Source organism: Haliotis rufescens, unplaced genomic scaffold, assembly GCF_023055435.1.
Source record: "Haliotis rufescens isolate VD_foot unplaced genomic scaffold, xgHalRufe1.0.p SCAF_89, whole genome shotgun sequence".
Taxonomy (NCBI): Eukaryota; Metazoa; Mollusca; class Gastropoda; order Lepetellida; family Haliotidae; genus Haliotis; species Haliotis rufescens.
Window position 1 is genome coordinate 927,266 of NW_025964382.1, and position 24,191 is coordinate 951,456.

The window sequence follows — 24,191 nt, forward strand, 5'->3', positions numbered from 1 at the left end:
ATATTTTACCCATTACATTTAGCAAAGAAATACCACGGTAATTATTTGGATCATAAACATCCCTTTTTTATACAATGGGATAATTATGCCGACATTCCAACTATCGAGAAAAACACCGCCATCCAATATAGCATTGAATAATATTTCTAAATATGGTAAAATTGAATTAGCGTGTTTAACAAATTCGGGTGGTATACCATCAATACCCGGGGATGTGCCCATTTTAAGTGACTTGATTGATTTCTCAATCTCCTCTCTGGTAATACGTTCTGACACATTATCCATACTGTTACAATAAGTACATTCATCATCGTGATGTGTCATATAATCACTGACAGTTGTATCAAACCCATCACTGCTGTTACGACGAGTCGGGTTTAGTAAATCTTTAAAATAAATAAACCACTTTTCTGCCGAGAAATGTATCTTCTCATTACGGTTCTGCAGTAGTGCTTCTATTTTAAACCAAAACTTCTTACAATCGCCATCTGCAACTGCTGTAGGAATTTCGTCCGCGATCGTATTGTTAAAATGTTGGCACTTCTCTTTGCACAAAAGGCGGAAGTGTCTCTTAGACTGAATATACCTAGTCAAGTTATCATTTGTTTGACATCTCCGAAACGTGTTTAGGCGACAATATTATCTCCGAAACGTGTTTAGACGACAATATTTGGTTCTTTTTGCGGGCTCACATTCATGATCGAACCATTTTGGTTGTACACGTTTTAAACCCTGTCGACTGTTACAGTTAACTTTAAGATGATTCTCCATATGTTGCAGTTTCGCTGGGTTTCGCGGGAATGGAAGAGTCGTTAGTTTTAACCAATAATTTATACAGCACTTAAGCGAAAATATATACAATGGATATCTGCCACATTCCCCAAGTACAATACCATTTTGGGTGGAGGATCGAACCCCAATTACACATTTACACGCATAAAGATGAAATTTTTCTATACACTCATACTTTCTATAGGGGCGGTCGGGTAGCCTAGTGGTTAAAGCGTTCGCTCGTCACGCCAAAGACCCGGGTTCGATTCCCGACATTGGTACAATGTGTGAAGCCCATTTCGGGTGTCCCCGCCGTGATGTTGCTGGAATATTGCTAAAAGCGGCGTAAAACTATACTCACTCACTCATACTTTCTATAACCCCATATTTCTGATCCATAAAGTACAATTGGCATTATCTTTGCATAAAAAAATTGAAAGTATAACCTATAGGGCAGATTATCATATTTTAAAAAAGTTTGTAGGATTGAAAACACTTTAATTTATAAGGCAAGACTGACAAAAATGTGACTGAAGACAGTTTAATGGATTAAAAGGCAGATGACATAATTGTTTCTGTCAAATGTTACACAATTACGAGTCAATACCCCAAATGTCAGTCAATACCTGGTGTGACCACCATTAGCATTGATCACTGCCACACATCTCCTGTACATTGAGTGGATCAGACGATTTGTGAAGACCCTAGCCTAGGGATCCTCCTGCACACATCCAGAGCAGCTGTGCGTAGTTCATCGGCAGTTGTAGGGACTGGGCGCACATTGTGCAGACGCCTTTGAACCTCATCCCACAAGTGTTCGATGGGGTTCAGATCAGGGCTGAGGGCTGGCCACGGTAGAACACGGATGTTGTGTTGTTGCAGAAAGGCCATGGTAGCTCTGGCAACATGGGGACGAGCGTTGTCCTGCTGGAAAATGTGTTGTTGATATTGTGCAAAAAATGGAACAACGTGGGGTCTGATCACTTGGTCGATATACCGCTGAGCAGTGACGCCGTGTCCCCGACTTGACCAACTTTCAGAAAGCACATAGGTCCAAGTCCAATCCCTGCCCATATCATGACGCTAGGTCCACCCCATGGATCCCTTTCCACAACGCTTCTGTCAGCGAAACGATCACCTCGACGCCGCCAAATTCTGACTCTTCCGTCTGCATGGGAGACACAAAAGCGACTTTCATCAGAGAAGATGACACGCCTCCACTCACGATGACGCCAATTGCGATGACCCTGTGCCCACTGAAGTCATGCTTATCGATGCCGTGGTTGGAGAACAGGACAGCGTCATGATCGGCGACATCTGAGGTTGTTGGAACGGAGACGTCGGATCACAGTGTCCTGGCAAATGTGTCGATTATGTGTTCCTATGGTCTGTCGAGCACTTTCACTTGCAGTTAGGAACGGATGTCGCTGGTGTTGACGGGTAATCTGCCGATCTTGTCGAGGTGTGGTGACCCTAGGACCACCTCTCCGAGGGAGGTCATCTGTGGTCTGTGTAGCATTGTTAGGATGCAGGAGACGGTAAATTGTGGTTATGTTAACGTGGAAATGACGGGCAACATCTTGGACAGACTCTCCAGCTTCCAAACGTCTGATAGCCTGGTTTCTCTGAATTTGAGTTAGGCGTTGCATTGTTGATCAAGGAGTGGTAGGTCCAAGAATCGGCCACAGTTTTATACCCACTACAGTTCGTGACAGTTCGTGCATTTTCGATTTCGCGAGAAATGGGTGCATGATACCCACATATTCATTGAAATGGTGCGTTTTAGCGATTCGTTGCGTTTTTACTCGGGGCTTCCAAAATGCAACCAAACATATTGATAACACCATCAGGCTTCACTACATGCTAAAACTCGTATCAATTTATGGTTCCGTGTTTGTTACCTTTTTGCTTAAAACCACTTGCGTTTCTTTTGCGTTTGAGTATAGATATTTATTCCAACTCAAAGTCTTATTTAACAATATTCCAAGGTAAGTATAAGATGAAACTATCTCTATATGTGCGTCTTTGTATATCAATTTCTCTAATTTTGATAATTTCCCACCACTTTTAAAGACAATAACTTTAGTTTACTTTTGCCACTTTTAGATTTTGAGTTAATTTCAAGAACAAGTTCATTTTAGAAGAAAGAGAACAAGAATGGGCTTAATACACAACCCTGACGCACTCCCAAAGGACAAACAAACATACATGCAGGGCTATTACCATTAGTACGTACACAAGCTTTAACTGATTCGTATATGGCTTTTAATGATTTGTTTTCCATCTTTGATGCCCACCCATGTTTACCAAAAAAGTGCCAGAGTCATTTTCTTTGAACGGAATCAACAAAACATGCATATAATTTACCTCCCCATTTGAGAGATATCTTGTAATTAAAGCTTGGAAAATGAAAACATTGTCCATTGTGGAATATCCAGCCCAAATCCTGCCTGTTCTTCAAAAAGTCCATATAGATATAGGCTGTCTTAAGGTCTAACTGATTTGCTCAACGTGACTGAGACGTTAAAAGATGGTACTTGTTGTTACCCTGTCTGGCACTCGGCATTAAGGGGCTAACACAAGGACTGGTCGGCTCGGAGTCAGTATACTGTGTCTGAGTGGGGTATTCATGTTAAACTGTGGCATGGTATCTCAGTGTGCTAGTACTATAAATCGGCATCAGTCCGGACTAGTACAAGCAGCCACACACACACACATACACGTGCATGCACGTCGCTATATAAGTGCAATAATCTTGGACGCGACGTTAAACCCCATTTCACCTCACCTCACCTCAACGTGACTGAGAACTAATATCATGATTATATTTTGAAGATAACGCCCTGAATTCCTCATCCCCATTCCACCGACATCATGTTATTTATTGTGAAATGTTTATCACATACAGTATTTAAACTTCTGTCAGAACGTGTTCATCAAGAATAGCGCATAGAAGGCCTCTAAAGTCAAAACGAGAGAAATTTCGTGTCTGTTCCATTCGCTGTTGTTTTGTACAGAAAAAAAGACGAAAGAACTTGATTTGAAATCATATCATAATTGCATCATTTAGTAGACTTTTCAACAGTCTACTCTGTCACACAAGTCTACCTATCATGTCTTTATAAGGTAATGGCATTGATTAATATGACCAAGCAACCAGTTGCCTGGATCTTCCTTGAACTCAGTTCAGCTGTGGCAGTCACACCAGCTATCCTTTTGGAGACACATCAACAGCCTCTTGTGCTTCCTGTTGCGTGTCAACGCCTTCTTTTTCTTGCGAGTGTTTCCCAAAGATTCCTACCATGGCACCAAAGAACGACGCAAGCAGCAGAATAATTCCTACAAAACCAAATACAATTTTGTATGCTTATAATCAAAAGGAAAATGATTGGTAAAACATCAACTTATTATTGTTTTCTTGGAGGTTTTCACATGCTATCATGTGAAGCCCATTCCTGGTGTCCCCCTGCCGTGATATTGCTGGAATATTGCTAAAAGCGGCGTAAAACCATACTCACTCACTCACTCACATGCTATCAACTAATCAAAAGTGTCTAGTTGGCAGTTTAAGGACGTGATTTATTTGAAAAAGCATTGTATATATTGTGTGGACCCTTGCAGATTCGGGGTAGAATAGGTCTTCAGCAACCCGATTATTTACAGACTGCCGTCATATAGCTGGAATATTGCTGAGTGAAGCGTTAAAAAACAAACAAACAAACAAACAAATTATATTGTGTGAATTACAAATAATAAGTGTAAGATGTTGAATACCAACTGTCCTACAAAACCAAATACTGTGTTGTACGCATATAATCATGTTCACAAAAGAAAAATTATTGGTTACACGTCAACTTATTGTTTTCGTGGAGGTTTTGACATGCGATCAACTAATCATAAGTGTTTGGTTGGCAGTTTAAGGAAGTGATTTGTTTGAAAAATATTGATTGTATTGTGTGGACCCTTGAAGATACTGGACAGAATAGGTTTTCAGCAACTGTGAAAAGGCAGTAAAAGGCGACTATGCTTGTCATTAGAGGCAACTAACAAGATCGAAGCCTAGAAAATATCATCTCACCAAGCTTTTTAAATTAGGTAATTTTGAATCACTTACATGTATTTCCAAGAGGGAACATTTTAGATTTTTTGGGAAAGAATGCTATTTCTTTCTGTGTTATGTCCGACTTAATAATATCACCTGCAAATACGAATGTGAAGTCATAACGTTTCGTCACTGCATAAATGAAACCTGAAATATAGAAGAAGCATTTCAAGTTAATGCTAATCGACATTTGAACATTCTTATACTTACTCACCAGGCTATGTCAATGTGAAGGAATGTGTTAAAAAAAGACTATCTTCAAGAGTCTGAGACAACAAACCATAACCGAAATGTCCCTACCTTGAGTTTCAAATTAGAAAGTACCATTCATAGTAAAGTAGTAAAGTTATGTTTCAAAATATATCGGTTCAACTACAGAAGTTTTCCCTCTATTTAGATGTTTCTTGTTGGCAAGGTATTTATTTCTAATTTTCATAAAACTTATATTTTTTGCATTTCATTTGTGTCAACTAAAATAATATTGCATGCAATTTAAGTGTATATAAAAAGATCTACCTACTTGCAAGAGGAGGTCCCGTGAAGAAACCAATTCCACAAAAGAAGTTCTCGATGCCTACTCCGACAGCAAGATGCTTCAAGCCCACCAGCTCTATCGTTATTGGACTGATAAGAGAATTAGGGCCACCGCTATACATCCCATATGCAGCACTAAACGTCATCTGTAGAGCGTAGGAGTTTGAGAAAAGGGGGAAACACAGTGTCAGGAGTCCACTCATTCCCAGAAGTCCCATGTGAAGTGTCAAATAGTCCACCGAGGCATCATTTCCTGCAAACCCTGCAAGGAGTCTTGAAGTTAGGCTTGTCACTCCCATAACCGTGAAAAGACTAGCTGCCTGACTGTCTGTACTACCTTTATGCTTGGCATAGTTGGGAAGATGGAACAGGCATGCTCCTTCACCGAGTGACCAGAACAAATAACTGAGACAGTAGCTTATAAATCCATATTTGTTTATGATGGTTATTCTTGTGATCCTTTTAAAGCAACTTCTAAAAGGGAAATTGGATTCGTACTCATAATATGATCCATCTTCTTTTGTTGTGGTGCCTTTATAATTATATGCGTGAATGAAGCATTTATCGTCATTACTGGATGTCAATGGGTGACATTCATTCTCATCTAACATGCTAACGTTAGGCTTTACGTTGTTATAGTTTTCCTCAAAGTTTGTGATATGTTGAACTGCACCTCCACTCTCATTACAGTTGTCCTCCATCAATGGCTCTATTGCAGATAAACAATCGACACTGTCAACAGAACATTTCTCTCTTGATACAGCTGAATCCTTCACAGATGTTTCTGATATGTCGGGTTCCTCTAATGTGGTTTCTGTTATAATTTCCTGTTTGGTGCTTGGTACGGGTCTCAGAAGACAGGCTGCAACACACATGTTGGAGGAGATGGCACCAAAGATAAGAAGACAGCCGCTGAGACTGTACTCATGGATCAGCAGCTGACTTAGTGGACCCCCGGCAAACATCCCCATACCAGCCCCTGATACAGTCACGCCAAATGCCAGACCTCGTCTGTTGACAAAGTAATGGCCAGGGGCCACACACGCGGAATTCAGCCCCAGACCAACGCCGAAACCTGCCAAAACATAAGACAATGATGGAATGAAGGATTGAACGAGTGAATGAACGAATATTAGTGTTCCGCCTTGCCGCGTTCAGCTGGGAGCAGCGCCCTACCATTGATTTCTTGCGCCCTGTCGGTTTTGTTGTGCGCCCTGCACGTTTTGGGTAACTCCCTGCCATTAATATTGCCCAGTCTTCATACTTGCCCATATCATTTTCCATATTTTAACTTGTGCGGAGTTCTCTCCGTTTCCGAATGAGCCGCAAGATTGTTTTGATAATGATTAAGAAGGTTGTATTTAAATCATTCCGATGACCAGTTGTTTTTTTTGCAATCTGAACTCCAGCTTCATGAATTATAGAAAATGAACATAGAAAGTCATGTGATGTATGTGGTTGTGTTTTTCAGCCAAGATTGTTGTTTACTCGGTAATGTCCGCCTTTTGAATCCATTTGCAATCTGAAATCTGTTGTTTATTGTTAAGGCGTTTATGCTGACCAAATAAAAGAATTCAAATAGCTTGGATACTTACTGTTGAGACGCAAGACTATTTCTTTTAATACTTAGTACTTAAATAAAAGACTTAAAAAAAATAAAACTTATATAACCTTCTTTAATTTTATCATTAATCCTCGCCAATATGCCCTTTTTAGTTTATGAAGTGCCCTTTTTCTATGCAGTTGCCCTACCCTTTCTGAATCCTAGGGGGGCACTTAATATAGAATATATATCTGAACACAGTATCTTGTTTGCTGGATATTGTAAAACAGTGTTGACGTAACACCGAAACATCGGCGCACATTGACAGTAATGGATAATTATAAAAGGGTCCACACATCAATTTTCTCAGACTTAAACACATGCAGAATTTGTTGTAAGTTACGATAATAACTCTGAGAAGGGATCTATTCAATAGAACTTTTCTTCTTTGTATACGTTTGAACATATTGTGTAATAACATGCAATTGTTCAAACTAAATGCAGCTGAACTGTTGACATTTCAACTTGATTGCGTTCATGTTTAACATTGAGGGTACACCCCGTAATCACCTGCGATGACTCCATACGTTATGATGAGTCCAGTAACATCATGAACGAACGACGCTGAAGTGAGTCCCAACAGGATGAGTATTCCTCCGCCGAAACAGGACAGCCTGTAGCCCAGCTTGTTGGTGATCAGACCCGCCAACGGACCTGGGTAATAGTCCACAATGAGACTCTGTAAATGTCCTTTAGATGCAGTATGTCAGCTTGAATGCCTTTTTGAGCAGAGATTTCTTATGTCTCTTTTTATGTCTTTCTTCTCTTGGCAACTTTTATGCCTAAATGTTGACAGTACATGTATACACTCTCACAATTACTATTTAATTTTCAAAAGATTATATTATAATGCTTTCTTAGAGATAAGGCTGGCTTCAATACAAAATATAGCGAAACTGGCGTATTTAAAGAGATTAAATGTAGTTAATGATACAAGCATGCATTATATTGATCACATATTTAGGCCTCTATAGATAAGGCTGTGAGGAAAAAGTTTAAAGTCATATCGGCAGTACTTTAGCCGTTATCCTTACAAGAATAAGTTATATATCAATAAAGGTATATTCAAACATATCGACGATGGTATAGTAGCTAGTATGTCATATTTGTGCTTTTCAAAGTAGTTTTAGAGCATTAAAAGATGTCAAGATGTCAGAAAAGGTCAATGCAACATAAAACAGATTACAGCAACCAGATTCGGGCAACTTTATCAGGGACCATGGGGACCTATGCTACTGGCATGGCACCCCAGCAGGACCCACACGTTTCCTCTTGGAAACGATGACTGTTGCCACGTTGAGCCGAACGTTAAGAGAATACATATTTTACAATTGAGCGTTGTATTAGGAATAAAACTGAATAAAAATATATGTATTGCATCAAAGGTAAACTGCTCTATTTCCAAAGATTAACAGTGGCCTGTTGATAAAGTTTTATACACGACACAAACTTCGTCACCAATTAGATTTGAAGACATATTGGGCAATCAGAAAGCTAAGCCTTCATTATTTATGCGATATGTCAGTATAAGCTGTGTGTCTTTAATCATACCCATTAAGGTGAAGGTCCCTAACATAGTTGAGCCAACCCATGACGTCCGCGAGAGGTCGCTGTCAACTTCCTCCAAGATGGCGGTGTTGATCACCCCTGGTGAGTACATCAACATCCCGCAGATGAACATCACACAAAACGTTGCGAACAGAACGATCCAGGCATATCCACGGTCTACTACATGTGCTGTCGTCATTCTGGCGACTGAAAAGGGAGAAACATCATCAATGTCACATCAACTTTGGAGTATAGTAGTGCCTACCTAAAACATGCCACTTGTCTTGTATTTCTGTCCACTCAGAACACAATATACGCGGGACACTAAACGGATAGTCACTACATGGATACTACAATGTACACAACATGTACCCTTTTCCGGGAAAACATTTTTATCATATAATGGGTAGGTTTCTCGGTAGGATAAATCCAACGGATAAAAACGATATCCGTTGGGGTCATTTGCGGATAGAGATGCAAATATCAAAGGTCAAGTAGGGACTACTTTCAGTGTTTATAAACAAACATGGCGTCGCCCTTGTCATTCGGCGATTGACTCAGAATTAACCATCGGGTATCTGAATAAACTAAAGGGATAATTGCTATCATTATCAAAAGAACAGTCTAATATTCTGAAAACCAGTGTTCAACTGTGACGTAGCTAAGGCATTATTTTAATAAGTTTTGGCAAATTTGGAGATATAAATTTTGTAACAATTTTGCGAAGGCACTAGGCCCAGCCAAGCAGGATCAATAGTCAGATCTGTGAAACCTTTTTTCCACAACTTAAAATAGTTGAATTTAGCCGAAATATGTTTGATGTGTTACCTTGATTCGTTTTGTCGCTGTGTGTACATCTGACTGCACTTAACGTTATGACAGGACAGACCGAATATCAACAACGTCTGAACGTGGCCCTGTCGTCTCATAGACTAGGGTTAGAGTAGCTTCCCTTTGACAAACCGATGGATTGCCCCGAAAGGCAAGTAAAAACAATTGTTGTTTTGCGTATATGTTGCTTCGCCACTGTACAAGAAACAGAAATCAGTTGGAACTATATTGGCTTCTGTCACTGTCTGACTAACACATCACTTACCCTGTGACGTAATACATATTAATGCGCGCATTCCAGGAACACTCGCAATGTTTCAGTAATGTTTGCGAGAGAGGGAAAGCGATTTTCAAGCATTTACGCCATTATGGAACAATGTTTGATCTTGAAATTCACCACCCATCGCTCTTGATTGATTTTTCCGATGTATCGTGTAGATATCGAATATAAACTGTTTGGATTTTCTTCCAGATTAAAGAACCGACCCATCTTCAAATAAGAGCTGTGCTCCGTAAGGCGAGCGGAAAGGCCACATTTATTTACTCTTGTTGCCTCTTTGTTCAGGGTACTAGCTAAGGGATTTTTGTCAAGAGGTGTTTCACAGAATGTCAAGTGAGTTTGATAAAATGACCATGATTCGCAACCGACAATTATCCAGCTTGCTAGTTCAGTGACGAAGGCAGAATATTGAGTGCGCGCGAGTGAGTGATTTGGTTAAACGTCGCCTTGAACAGTTTTTCACTTCCAGTGTGAGTTAGTTCCTCTAGGCCGACTATCACGGGTATGGTATCTAAAATAATAGAAACACAATCGGAGAAAACTGGGATTCGAACCTACTATTAAATGTTACTGACACGTTTTACCTGCCACAATGGAATATCACCAGTACTTCATTGAAGAATGATTTTAGCGGTGATCGATTTATCTATTTCCATAATAGGTTATTGCAATATGAGTTGTAACATGTAAGAACAATAATGTATGAGTATAGTTTGTGGCGGCCCATACGGGACAAACTACAATATCAGATACTGTGTATGTATGGCTGTGTACCATGTGTACTATGACTTGTCTGTCAACCACGTTTCCTTTTCCGTTGTTGTTTAATAATAAAATTCATACTGCAGTCAGCTCATTGCCGTGTTACAATATTTATTCATGTTTATGCTGAAATTGCTACGAAATAATTGCTTAGAGCGAGACACTGAAACGATTCCCACTGTGTTTCAAAACGAACATATTTATGCAACGCTTTTCTTCTTTACCTTCCAGCAGCAGAATCTCTGCACAGAAGACGTCATTCAAAAATAACAAATGCGGTATCGGATTTCTGGTCCATCATTTGATTGTCTTGTGTGTGTACATGCCGCCGTCATTAGCCTTAAGCAAGTTGTGTGATTGGCGGTTGCTACCATCAGGGAAACACATGCGCGAACACCTTGTGTCGTTACTGAGATTTGCAGTGATTCATTTATATAATTGTCTCTGCTAGTTTGCCTTTTACGCTCCATGGAATAACGTTCCCTGGAGTTTAATATTTGTATCTTGTATATCTGTCAAGTGATCCTTGTTAGCAAAATGAAAAAGGTACAGGAATTACACGCGAATGAAGAATCTGTAAATGGAACAAATATACTCAACTGCAAAAGAAACGCAAGTTTTGCATAAAATGCGTATAATGTTACGACCATAAAATGTATAACATATGTATAACACGCCCAATTTTAATCCTGGAAAAAATTGTTACATTTGACCACTTTCTGTATGGCATTGTGTGTTCAAAGATTTCGGCCATGGGAGCCGTGACTACCAGTTGTCGGACTTTCGTATTTGTGGAAGCCTCGGTGGCTGAGTGGGTTAGATCGCTGACTTTGTTTGTTTGCGTTTAGGTCCCTCAAGCTAGCAGTGTGGGTTGGAATCCCGGACGGGACTCAACCCCAACAAGTACGAGAATCTGTACTTTACTCAGAAAATGTTATCCCAAATATAATTTGTTATGGTTTCATTACATAACTATTTAAAAGGGGCCTTTGGTTGGATGTTACCTTTATACACTTTTTACCTTTTGTACATATTGTAACGATCGTTAATGAACCCGCCCTCATAGTTTATCATACGAATTCATGCAAATGTTCTCCAGTTCATTCGCGTTATCATCCACAACATTGAAGTTTGGTTGGTTTCTTTCTCATTTCCCATTTTATGTCTCGTTGGATTTTGCATTCCATATACGTTCTATTGATCACACTGGGCAATTAAGTGCCACTAGGTATGCCATATGAGACATATGAGAGTCAGTAATCGTCAATGATAAGGAACTGGATTGTATTTTTATATTCTGGAATGGCCGAGAGAGGTGTTTGTGCGGGATACACTGATGCTAAACTAGAGGAAGTACGACAATTCTACCATCAAGGTGAAACCAAGTGGGATATTTGACGGAATTGGTTTATACAGAGACAGAGTGAGTGAGTGAGTGAGTTGGGTTTAACGCCGCTTTTAACATTATTCCAGTTATATCACGGTGTGTCAGTTTAATGTGGGAGGAAAGCTTGAAGTGATGCAGGTCTAAGACGTTTACCACTTCGGTGAAACCCACGAGTACGGGTATGGTGCTGACAAACCTAGAAACATAATTTGGGCGAACCGGGATTCGAACCCAGAATCATAGGTTTCTGGCGTGCCCAAGGGACGCAACTCTGCACAGCGAATCGCGGCGCCTTAGACGACTGGGCCACCCGTGCCCCCTCAGAGATAGAGAGACGAGACAGAGCTGAAAGAATCGAACATCCGCTTAACAAGTGAAGATGTAGGATCATTATGTATTTAAGTGATACCGATGTTCTCGGGTTACAGGCTTTCAAAGTCAAATAGGGGGCACGGGTGGCCCAGTCGTCTAAGGCGCCGCGATTCGCTGTGCAGAGTTGCGTCCCTTGGGCACGCCAGAAACCTATGATTGTGGGTTCGAATCCCGGTTCGCCCAAATTATGTTTCTAGGTTTGTCAGCACCATACCCGTGCTCGTGGGTTTCACCGAAGTGATAAACGTCTGGGACCTGCATCACTTCGGGCTTTCCTCCCACATTAAGCTGACACGCCGCGATATAACTGGAATACTGTTAAAAGTGGCGTTAAAACCAACTCACTCACTCACTCACTCACTCAAAGTCAAATAATGTTACAAAACCAAACACATATATTTAGCATCTGTATGTGCGTGGAAATTCATGTAGTGGTTGTAAGTGTGATAAAACGTGATCAATTGCAAAATAGTGTGTTTGAAGCACTGCAGTAAATATACTTATTAATTATTATTTGGTTCAGTTTTACACATTGAAAGCATCATATATTCATTGAGTCACTGTTCATGCCATGACCCCAACATGCGAACCTATTATCTAATCAAGTTTGCACAGCTGCTTCCTAAAGAGGTCAACACTATAAACAAAAGCACTGCTAAGATGTGGGAAAGGGATCCGTGTGATCAGCTACCCTCGACTCCGACCTGAACATTCCTTGTCACCTTTATGCCGGGTGTCAGGCAGGGTAACAAAAAGTACCATCTTTTAACGTCTTTTTGCATTACGAACCCCAGACCTTACGCTCCCCCGGCAGGCGCTCTATCACATGAGCGGTCCATCCCACATGAAATGGCAATTTTCATAATCAACTCATTGAACTCTTTCACTCAGTCATTGTACAAGGGCAGGCTTATTTGGAACTTATACCTGTCTCTTCACGATTATCAATGGCACAATGCGTGTGTGAGTGAGTGAGTTTGGTTAAACGTTGCTTGAAAAGGTTAATTCAGTTATTTCCCAATGTGTCAGCTTAATGAGGGAGGAAAGATCAAGCGTCACATGCAATGACTAGCAGTCAGAGGGGAGTGTGGCCTCACACCACTTTGGCATTATTCACAGTCATATCGTAGTGAAGGACGCCATCATACTGCTTAACACACAGCCCATATCGGGAATTGAACAGGGGTGTTTGGCTTTGCCAATGCAAAAATGGTTGGGGCGTTGTAACCCTATAATCTGCATGTCTTTTCCAGGCTAAATAACCGTCCAATGTCTCTGTTACACCATGCTTGAATGAACAAGAAAATAGTGTACAACCTGCTCTCGGATAGGTCAAATTGACATAACACTGAACTTGATAACGCGAGAAAGAAGGTCATATTTGTTAACGTATGTTGCCTCTATACTCATCGTGCTACATATATTGTGATTATTATCGTTCTGTATTTTGCACAATGTCACGCGAGATCGACAAAGTGATTCACCTCGGTGTATCAGGCTCAAATCAATCGCTTTTAAAATCACCCTAGAGTGGACAGGTTGACGTTTGGGGGGAATAATATAGCTGAAATAATGCTGGGTGCGGCGTTAATCAATTAATCACAGCTAAAAGACTCCAGTCAGGCCAGCCTCTATTCCCTTAATGATGAGTTTCAGACAGCTATTGGCTCTCTTTATTAAACGGGACTATAAGAAAATATAAATGCGTGATCAAGCGGGACCTGACTCTGTCAACAAACAAGTCCAACTCTTGTAAACCAAAGATCCATGACCACATGACATACGTAGGATTATGCCAAACAGATTTAATGAGTGTGGTAAATCGAACCGGGTCTGCAGGGTGGGGAACGACCGTTTTAATTACCAGGCCTTTCTATCGACCCAAAAAGATATAGGGTGTCTTAAGGTGTAACTGATTTGCTCAACGCGACTGAGAACAAATTTCATGATTATATTTTGAAGATAACGCCCTGAATTCCTATTCCCACTCACATCATGTTATTGATGAAATGTTTACCACATATGGTATTTAAACTTCTGTCAGACAACAAGAACGTGTTCATCAAGAATAGCACATAGAAGACCTCTAAAGTCAAAACGAGTGAAATTTCGTTTCCGTTCCATTCGCTGTTGTTTTGTACAGAAAAAAGACAGAAGATTGGTTGGTTGGTTTGTTGTTTAACGCGGCACTCAGCAATATTACAGCTATATGACGGCGGTTTGTAAATAATCGAGTCTGGACCAGACAATCCAGTGATCAATATCATGAGCATTGATCCACGTAATTGGGATCGATGACATGCATCAACCAAGTCAGCGAGCCTGACCACCCGATCCCGTTAGTCTCAAAAAGGACAGAAGAACTTGATTTGATATCATATCATAATTTTATTATTTAGTAGACAGTCCACTCTTTCACACAAGTCTATCAATCATGTCTTTCTAAGGTTATGGCATTGGTGACATTGATGTACATGACCAAGAAACTAGTTGCCTGGATCCTCCTTGAATGTCAACCCAATTTAGCTGTGGCAGTCACACTCTCTATCCTTTTCGGAGACACATCAACAGCCTCTTGTGCTTCCTGAGGCGTGTCAACGCCTTCTTTTCTTTGCGAGTGTTTCCCAAAGATTCCTACCATGGCACCAAAGAACGACGCAAGCAGCAGAATAATTCCTACAAAACCAAATACAATTTTGTATGCTTATAATCAAAAGGAAAATGATTGGTAAAACATCAACTTATTAATGTTTTCTTGGAGGTTTTCACATGCTATCATGTGAAGCCCATTTCTGGTGTCCCCCTGCCGTGATATTGCTGGAATATTGCTAAAAGCGGCGTAAAACCATACTCACTCACTCACTCACATGCTATCAACTAATCATAAGTGTCTAGTTGGCAGTTTAAGGACGTGATTTATTTGAAAAAGCATTGTATATATTGTGTGGACCCTTGCAGATCCGGGGTGGAAAAGGTCTTCAGCAACCCGATTATTTACAGACTGCCGTCATATAGCTGGAATATTGCTGAGTGCAGCGTTAAACAACAAACAAACAAATAAATTATATTGTGTGAATTACAAATAATAAGTGTAAGATGTTGAATACCAACTGTTATAGAACAGATCAACTCTAGTTATAATAAATTGATTGTAATTATCTTTGCACATGTAGTCAGAGATCAGGCGTATTTACACATACTCCCAACCCCTAGAAACACACACAAAAAAACAGTTAATATGGATTTGTTTATATTTCTTAAGACTATATGCTTTTAAAATTTAAGAGCGATTGTGTTTCTACTTGCTTTCTGCACACTGAAAATGATTCTTCGAGGTAAATCAATTGGCATAATTTAGTTTTGCTCAGATAAAGCATATCAGACAACTTGATCAAACACTGAATATACTGCTGTTGCAGTTTCTGTATAAACTAGACATACACTGGAAGAAACAGCAACATTCCCACGTACACGAAGGAACAAGGGAAGACTGACATTTCGAAATTATCCTAAATTAATTTTACAAACTTTCCAAAACTTTCCAAACTGACACACAAATTTCCAAACATGTGGAAGCTTAGAAAATATCATCTCACCAAGCTTTCGAAATAAGGTATTTTTGAATCACTTACATGTATTACCAAGAGGGGACATTTTAGATTTTTTGGGAAAGAATGCTATTTCTTTCAGTGTTATGCCTGACTTAATAATATCACCTGCAAATACGAATGTGAAGTCATAACGTTTCGTCACTGAATAAATGAAACCTGAAATAAAGAAAAAAATATTTCAAAGTTAATGCCTATCGATATTTGAACATGCTTATACTTACTCACCAGGCTACTGCAGCTAGTCAATTTGGATGAATATGTTAATGAAAGACTATCTTCAAGAGTCTGAGACAACAAACCATAACTGCCATTTCCCTACCTTGACTTTCGAAGTAGAAAGTAACATACATAGTCAAGTTATCTTTCAAAATATATAGGTTCAACAGCAGAAATTTTCCCTCTATTTAGATGTGTCTTTTTGGCAAGATATTCATTTCTGATTTATATTTTGGCATTTCATTTGTGTCAACTAAAATAATATTGCATGCAATTTAAGTTTATATAAAAACGATCTACCTACTTGCAAGAGGAGGTCCCGTGAAGAAACCAACTCCACAAAAGAAGTTCTCGATGCCTACTCCAACAGCAAGATGCTTCAAGCCCACCAGCTCTATCGTTATTGGACTGATAAGAGAATTAGGGCCACCGCTATACATCCCATATGCAGCACTAAACGTCATCTGTAGAGCACAGGAGTTTGAGAAAAGGGGGAAACACAGTGTTAGGAGTCCACTCATTCCCAGAAGTCCCATGTGAAGTGTCAAATAGTCCACCGAGGCATCATTTCCTGCAAACCCTGCAAGGAGCCTTGAAGTTAGGCTTGTCACTCCCATAACCGTGAAAAGACTAGCTGCCTGACTGTCTGTACTACCTTTATGCTTGGCATAGTTGGGAAGATGGAACAGGCATGCTCCTTCACCGAGTGACCAGAACAAATAACTGAGACAGTAGCTTATGAATCCATATTTGTTTATGATGGTTATTCTTTTTATCCTTTTGAAGCAATTTCTAAAAGGGAAATTGGATTCGTACTCATAATATGATCCATCTTCTTTTGTTGTGGTGCCTTTATAACTATTTGCGTGAATGAAGCATTTATCGTCATTACTGGATGTCAATGGGTGAAATTCATTCTCATCTAACATGCTAACGTTAGGCTTTACGTTGTTATAGTTTTCCTCAAAGTTTGTGGTATGTTGAACTGCACCTCCATTCTCATTACAGTTGTCCTCTATCAATGGCTCTATTGCAGATAAACAATCGACACTGTCAACAGAACATTTCTCTCTTGATACAGCTGAATCCTTCACAAATGTTTCTGATATGTCGGGTTCCTCTAATGTAGTTTCTATTATAATTTCCTGTTTGGTGCTTGGTACGGGTCTCAGAAGACAGGCTGCAACACACATGTTGGAGGAGATGGCACCAAAGATAAGAAGACAGCCGCTGAGACTGTACTCATGGATCAGCAGCTGACTTAGTGGACCCCCGGCAAACATCCCCATACCAGCCCCTGATACAGTCACGCCAAATGCCAGACCTCGTCTGTTGACAAAGTAATGGCCAGGGGCCACACACGCGGAATTCAGCCCCAGACCAACGCCGAAACCTGCCAAAACATAAGACAATGATGGAATGAAGGATTGAACGAATGAATGAACGAATATTAGTGTTCCGCCTTGCCGCGTTCAGCGGGGAGCAGCGCCCTACCATTGATTTCTTGCGCCCTGTCGGTTTTGTTGTGCGCCCTGCACGTTTTTGGTAACTCCCTGCCATTAATATTGCCCAGTCTTCATACTTGCCCATATCATTTTCCATATTTTAACTTGTGCGGAGTTCTCTCCGTTTCCGGATGAGCCGCAAGATTGTTTTGATAATGATTAGGAAGTTTGTATTTAAATCATTCCGATGACCAGTTGTTTTCTTGCAATCTGAACTCCAGCTTCATGAATTATAGAAAATGAACATAGAAAGTCATGTGATGTATGTGGTTGTGTTTTTCAGCCAAGATTGTTGTTTACTCTGTAATGTCTGCCTTTTGAATCCATTTGCAATCTGAAATATGTTGTTTATTGTTGTGGCGTTTATGCTGACCAAATAAAAGAATTCAAATAGCTTGGATACTTACTGTTGAGACGCAAGACTATTTCTTTTAATACTTAGGACTTAAATAAAAGAATTTTAAAAGAATAAAACTTATATAACCTTCTTTAATTTTATCATTAATCCTCGCCAATATGCCCTTTTTAGTTTATGAAGTGCCTTTTTCTATGCAGTTGCCCTACCCTTTCTGAATCCTAGGGGGGCACTTAATATAGAATATATATCTGAACACAGTATCTTGTTTGCTGGATATTGTAAAACAGTGTTGACGTAACACCGAAACATGGGCGCACATTGACAGTAATGGATAATTATAAAAAGGGTCCACATATCAATTTTCTCTGACTTAAACACATGCAGAATTTGTTGTAAGTTACGATGATAACTCTGAGAAAGGATCTATCTATTGGAACTTTTCTTCTTTGTATACGTTTGAACATACTGTGTAATAACATGCAATTGTTCAAACTAAATGCAGCTGAACTGTTGACATTTCAACTTGATTGCTTTCATGTTTATCATTGAGGGTACACCCCGTAATCACCTGCGATGACTCCATACGTTATGATGAGTCCAGTAACATCATGAACGAACGACGCTGAAGTGAGTCCCAACAGGATGAGTATTCCTCCGCCGAAACAGGACAGCCTGTAGCCCAGCTTGTTGGTGATCAGACCCGCCAACGGACCTGGGTAATAGTCCACAATGAGACTATGTAAATGTCCTTTAGATGCAGTATGTCAGCTTGAATGCCTTTTTGAGCAGAGATTTCTTATATCTCTTTTTATGTCTTTCTTCTCTTGGCAACTTTTATGCCTAAATGTTGACAGTACATGTATACACTTTAACAAATACTAATTAATTTTCAAAAGATTATATTATAATGCTTTCTTGGAGATTAGGCTGGCATCAATACAAAATATAGCGAAACTGACGTATTTAAAGAGATTAAATGAAGTTAATGATACAAGCATGCATAAATATTGAACGAGTATGAAGGCCTCTATAGATAAGAGTGTGAGGAAAAAAGTTTAAAGTGATATCGGCAGTTCTTTAGCCGTTATCCTTACAAGAATAAATTAGATATCAATAAAAGTATATTCAAACATATCGACGATGGTATAGTAGCTGGTATGTCATATTTTTGCTTTTAGAGCATTAAAAGATGTTACAAGAAAAGATCAATGCATCATAAAACAGATTACAGCAACCCGATTCGGACAACCTTATCAGGGACCATGGGGACCTATTCTACTGGCATGGCCCCCCAGCAGGACCCACACCTTTCCTCTTGCAAACGACGACTGTTCCCACGTTTAGCCGAAAACGTTAAGAGAATACATATTCTACAATTGAGCGTTGTGTTAGGAATAAAACCACTTTGAATGACATGGTCTTGCATGCTCTCTCAAATAGACGAAGATCTAGTCTCTGAAATGAACATATGGTACAGAAAAAACAATTGTTCAATTATCTTAATAAAAATATAATAAAAGGGAGCCCAGAGACTCTCTTCATTTTCAGATACCACAGTGATCTAGATTTGCAAAACATTATAGACTTGCATGAGCTGTATTTGATATATACATATAGAGGGCACAGGCACAAAATCTCCCCGTTATGGTACCAATTATACCTCTGGCTTTTTTTTCTTTTCTTTTTTTTTTTTTTTTGGGGGGGGGGGGGGATTAGATTCATAAAGTAAACATTGGGTGGTACAAAATCAAAATGAACAAATAATTACCATTTCATAATTCAAGCAGTAGATTTTTGTATTAGGTATTCTTGTTGAGATGCGTGTATGTGACACCTGGAACATATGTCATTCAGTCACTTACATTTGATGACAGTAACAAAATGTTTATACCACTAATAAACATTCAGAAGTTGGTATTATTGTGGAGCAGATAATATGATTCCAGAATTAGAAATTCCTCTGTGTAGAGGTATATGCACTACATATATATACATTGCCTCGAAGGTAAACTGCTCTATTTACAAAAATGAACAGTGGCCTGTTGATAAAGTTTATATACGACACAAACTTCGTCACCAATTGGGTTTGAAGACATATTGGGCAATCAGAAAGCTAGGCCTTCATTATTTATGACAATGTGTCATTATAAGCTGTGTGTCTTTAATCATACCCATTAAGGTGTAGGTCCCTAACATTGTTGAGCCAACCCATGACGTCCGCGAGAGGTCGCTGTCAACTTCCTCCAAGATGGCGGTGTTGATCACCCCGGTCGAGTACACCAACATCCCGCAGATGAACATCACACAAAACGTGGCGAACAGAACGATCCAGGCATATCCACGGTCTACTACACGTGCTGTCGTCATTCTGGCGACTGAAAAGGGAGAAACATCATCAATGTCACATCAACTTTGGAGTATAGTAGTGCCTACCTAAAACATGCAACCTATCTTGTATTTCTGTCCACTCAGAACACAATATACGCGGGACACTAAACGGATAGTCACTACATGTGTACTACAATGTACACAACATGTACCCTTTTCCGGGAAAACATATTTATCATATAATGGGAAGGTTTCTCGGTTGGATAAATCCAACGGATAAAAACGATATCCGTTGGGGTCATTTGCGGATAGAGATGCAAATATCAAAGGTCAAGTAGGGACTACTTTCAGTGTTTATAAACAAACATGGCGTCGCCCTTGTCATTCGGCGATCGAGTCAGAATTAACCATCGGGAATCTGAATAAACAAAAGGGATAATTGCTAACATTATCAAAAGAACAGTCTAATATTCTAAAAATCAGTGTCCAACTGTGACGTAGCTAAGGAATTTCATAAGTTTTGGCAACTTTGGAGATATAAATTTTGAAACAATTTTGCGAGGGCACTAGGCCCAGCCAAGCGGGATCAGTAGCCAGATCTGTGCTTGTCGACCTCTGCGGCTTGAAGCCTTTTCCACAAATTAAAATAGTTGAATTTGGCCGAAATATGTTTGAATTGTTACCTTGTTTCGTTTTGTCGCTCTGTGTACATCTGACTGCACTTAACGTTATGAGAGGACAGGCCGACTGTCAACAACGTCTGAACGTGGCCGTGACGTCTCATAGACTAGGGCTAGAGTAGCTTCCCTTTGACAAACCGATGGATTGCCCCGAAAGGCAAGTAAAAACAATTGTTGTTTTGCGTATATGTTGCTTCGCCACTGTATAAGTAACAGATTTCAGTTGGAACTATATTGGCTTCTGTCACTGTCCGACTGACACATCACTTACCCTGTGACATAATACATATTAATGCGCGCATTCCAGGAAAACTCGCAATGTTTCGGTAATTATTGTGAGAGAGGGAAAGCGATTTTCAAGCATTTACGCCATTATAGAACAATGTTTGATCTTGAAATTCACCACCCATCGTTGTTGATTGTTCTTTGCGATGTATCGTGTAGATATCGAATATAAACTGTTTTGGATTTTCTTCCATATTAAAGAACCGACCCATCTTCAAACAAGAGCTGCGCTCGGTAACGCGAAGGGGTAGGCCATATTTATTCACTCTTGTTGCCTCTTTGTTCGGGTACTAGCTAAGTAATTTTTGTCCAGAAGTGTTTCATAGAATATCATGCGAGTTTGATAAAGTGACCATGATTCGCACCGACAATTATCCAGTTTGCTAGTTCAGTGACGAAGGGAGAATATTGAGTGTGCGCGAGTGAGTGAGTTGGTTAAACGTCGCCTTGAACAGTATTTCAGTTCCAGTGTGAGTTAGATCCTCTAGGCTGACTATCACGGGTATGGTATCTAAAATAATAGAAACACAATCGGGAAAAGTGGGATTCGAACCAACGATTATAGGTTTCTGACACGTTTTACTTGCCACAATGGAATATCACCGGTACTTTATTGAAGATAGATTTTAGCGGTGATCGATTTAACTATTTCCATAATAGGTTGTTGCAATATGAGTTGTAACATGTAAAAACAATAATGTATGAGTATCGTTTGTGGCGGCCCATACGGGACAAACTACAATATCAGATATTGTGTATGTATGGCTGTGTACCATGTGTACTATGACTTGTCTGTCAACCCCGTTTCCTTTTCCGTTGTTGTTTAATGATAATATTCATACTGCAGTCAACTCATTGCCGTGTTACAATATTTATTCATGTTTATGCTGAAATTGCTACGAAATAACTGTTTAGGGCGAGACACTAAAACGATTCCCACCGTGTTGCGGTAAATGCGGTATCGGATTTCTGGTCCATCACTTGATTGTCTTGTTTGTGTACATGCCGCCGTCGTTAGCCTTAAGCGAGTTGTGTGAGTGGCGGTCGCTACCTTCAGAGAAACACATGCGCGAACACCTGGTGGCGGTCGCTACCTTCAGAGAAACACATGCGCGAACACCTGGTGTCATTACTGTGATTTGCAGTGATTCATTCATATCATTTTCTCCGCTAGTTTGCCTTTTACGCTCCATGGAATATGTTCCGTGACATAATCTAGACTGGCAGTCCCCTGGAGATTAATATTTGTATCTTGTGTAAGCCTTGTCAGCAAAATTATAAAAGGTACTAGAATAACATAAGTTTTACATAAAATGCGCATAACGTTACGACCATAAAATGTATAACATATGTATAACACGTCCTATTTTAATTCTGGAAAACTTTGTTACATTTGACCACTTTCTGTATGGCATTGTGTGTTCATAGCTTTCGGCCATGGGAGCCGTAACTACCAGTTGTCGGACTTTCGTTTTTGTGGAAGCCTCGGTGGCTGAGTGGGTTAGATCGCTGACTTTGTTTGTTGGCGATTAGGTCCCTCAATCTAGCAGTGTTGGTTCGAATCCCGGACGGGACTCCCCAAAAGTACGAGAATCTGTACTTTACTCAGAAAATGTTATCCCAAATATAATTTGTTATGGTTTCATTACATAACTATTTCAAAGGGGCCTTTGATTGGATGTTACCATTAAAGATTTACAAGTTTTACCTTTTGTACATATTGTAACGATCTCCAGTGAACCCGGCCTCACCCCTCAACAAATATTTATAGTTTATCATACGAATCCATGCGAATGTACTCCAGTTCATTCGCGTTATCTTCCACAACATTAAAGTTTGGTTGGTTTTTTTCATATTTCCCATGTTATGTCTCGTTGTTAGATTTCTATTCGTTACATTGTTTATGATGGCCTTTAAAAGCGAGACCACAGACCGGAAGAACATTGCCTGCCTTATCTTTGGTCTGGTGTGCTAAAGTAAAACGTTAACGGCCTACGCTTTTAAGTGGATTTTGCGTTCCAAATACGTTCTATTGATCACACTGGGCAATTAAGGGACCCGTGAAGATTCCGGGGTAGAATAGGTCTACAGCAACCCATGCTTGCCGTAAAAGGTGACTATGCTTGTCGTAAAAGGCGACTAACGGGATCGAACACGAAAAAGTTTATGAAAGATGAATTGGTGCCTTGATATATTCAACAAGGACGAATCTTGTATTTTCTCCCCGATCCTGATGTGCATCAATGTTTAATGGGCCATTCAAAAAAAATTGTTTTGAGGCGATATCAAAGGCGCCGCCCATTAGACACATTGTCGTCCGTTTCGCGTGATCTTCCACTCCACCCTGTCAGCAAGAGTTATGTAATCGGTACACAATTAACACTGGTGCGGTGTCAGTGTGGAAGATGTTTGCCACAGAAATCCCCAAAGTATAGTAACAATCAACAAGGCCAATGCCGTTCAATTAACCCGGTGACGCACGAAACGACGGCTGTCAATCTATCTGCTACAGCTGCAATACCACCATCCCTGTCACAGCTGGCGTTTAGGATGATGGTATCGTGCGTTCCTATGCACTAAATTTCACCAAGCACTTCTACTCACTAACAGTCAACCACGTCTCACCCACTTGCCACCTTCCTTTATTGCACACTTACTGAACCCCGAACCAAGTAACATCTCTCCCATATACACCGACTTTCACAAAACACTTTTACTCAGTAACAGCCAACTACGTCTCGCCCACTTGTCACCTTCCTTTATTGCACAATTACTCAACCCCGAACCAAGTAACATCTCTCCCATATACACCGACTTTCACCAATCAATTTTACTCACCAACAGCCAACCACTGTCTCGCCCACAAAGGCAAGGCTGCGACTCCCTCAAACCACGACACGTCCTTGATCTCCCTGACTGAACAGGTGATGTACCCTCATGATGCTAATGTGGTTTCTACATAAACAGAGCGTGCCTCCACTTACAACACATGCGCCTGTCTCACATGTTACAGCAGAA

At 40.1% G+C, this 24,191-nt stretch overlaps 2 protein-coding genes across 3 annotated transcripts in view; both read right to left on the reverse strand.

Annotated features, from left to right (window-relative positions):
• Positions 1 to 3,593: 3,593 nt before the first annotated feature.
• Positions 3,594 to 24,107, reverse strand: LOC124150731 (monocarboxylate transporter 9-like). The gene is made up of 6 exons (XM_048390256.1): positions 24,012 to 24,107; positions 8,562 to 8,765; positions 7,521 to 7,664; positions 5,394 to 6,482; positions 4,970 to 5,020; positions 3,594 to 4,110 (listed from the first exon to the last, which is right to left on the reverse strand). Exons 2-6 carry the CDS (start codon positions 8,755 to 8,757, stop codon positions 3,980 to 3,982), a joined length of 1,611 nt encoding a protein of 536 aa, XP_048246213.1. The 5' UTR covers positions 8,758 to 8,765; positions 24,012 to 24,107; the 3' UTR covers positions 3,594 to 3,979.
• LOC124150726 (monocarboxylate transporter 12-B-like) overlaps positions 14,555 to 24,191 on the reverse strand; it is a 35,022-nt gene continuing 25,385 nt past the window's right edge. The window contains exons 2-6 of one of the 2 annotated variants that reach the window (XM_048390255.1): positions 20,052 to 20,255; positions 18,449 to 18,592; positions 16,322 to 17,410; positions 15,907 to 15,957; positions 14,555 to 14,866 (exon numbers count right to left, since the gene is read on the reverse strand). In XM_048390255.1, coding sequence (XP_048246212.1) covers positions 14,703 to 14,866; positions 15,907 to 15,957; positions 16,322 to 17,410; positions 18,449 to 18,592; positions 20,052 to 20,247 — 1,644 coding nt within the window. In that variant the 5' untranslated portion in view covers positions 20,248 to 20,255 and the 3' untranslated portion in view covers positions 14,555 to 14,702. The remainder of the gene's footprint in view (positions 14,867 to 15,906; positions 15,958 to 16,321; positions 17,411 to 18,448; positions 18,593 to 20,051; positions 20,256 to 24,191) is intronic. The other variant, XM_046522749.2, reaches the window with a different exon arrangement.

Coding starts and splice junctions, on each gene's coding strand:
- LOC124150731 (XM_048390256.1), bottom strand. CDS start 8,757: ATGACGACAGCACATGTAGTAGACCGTGGATATGCCTGGATCGTTCTG. Junction 7,665..8,561: donor AGGGACCTTCACCTTAATGG/GTATGATTAAAG, acceptor ACTATTACCCAG/GTCCGTTGGCGGGTCTGATC. Junction 6,483..7,520: donor AACGTATGGAGTCATCGCAG/GTGATTACGGGG, acceptor ATGTTTTGGCAG/GTTTCGGCGTTGGTCTGGGG.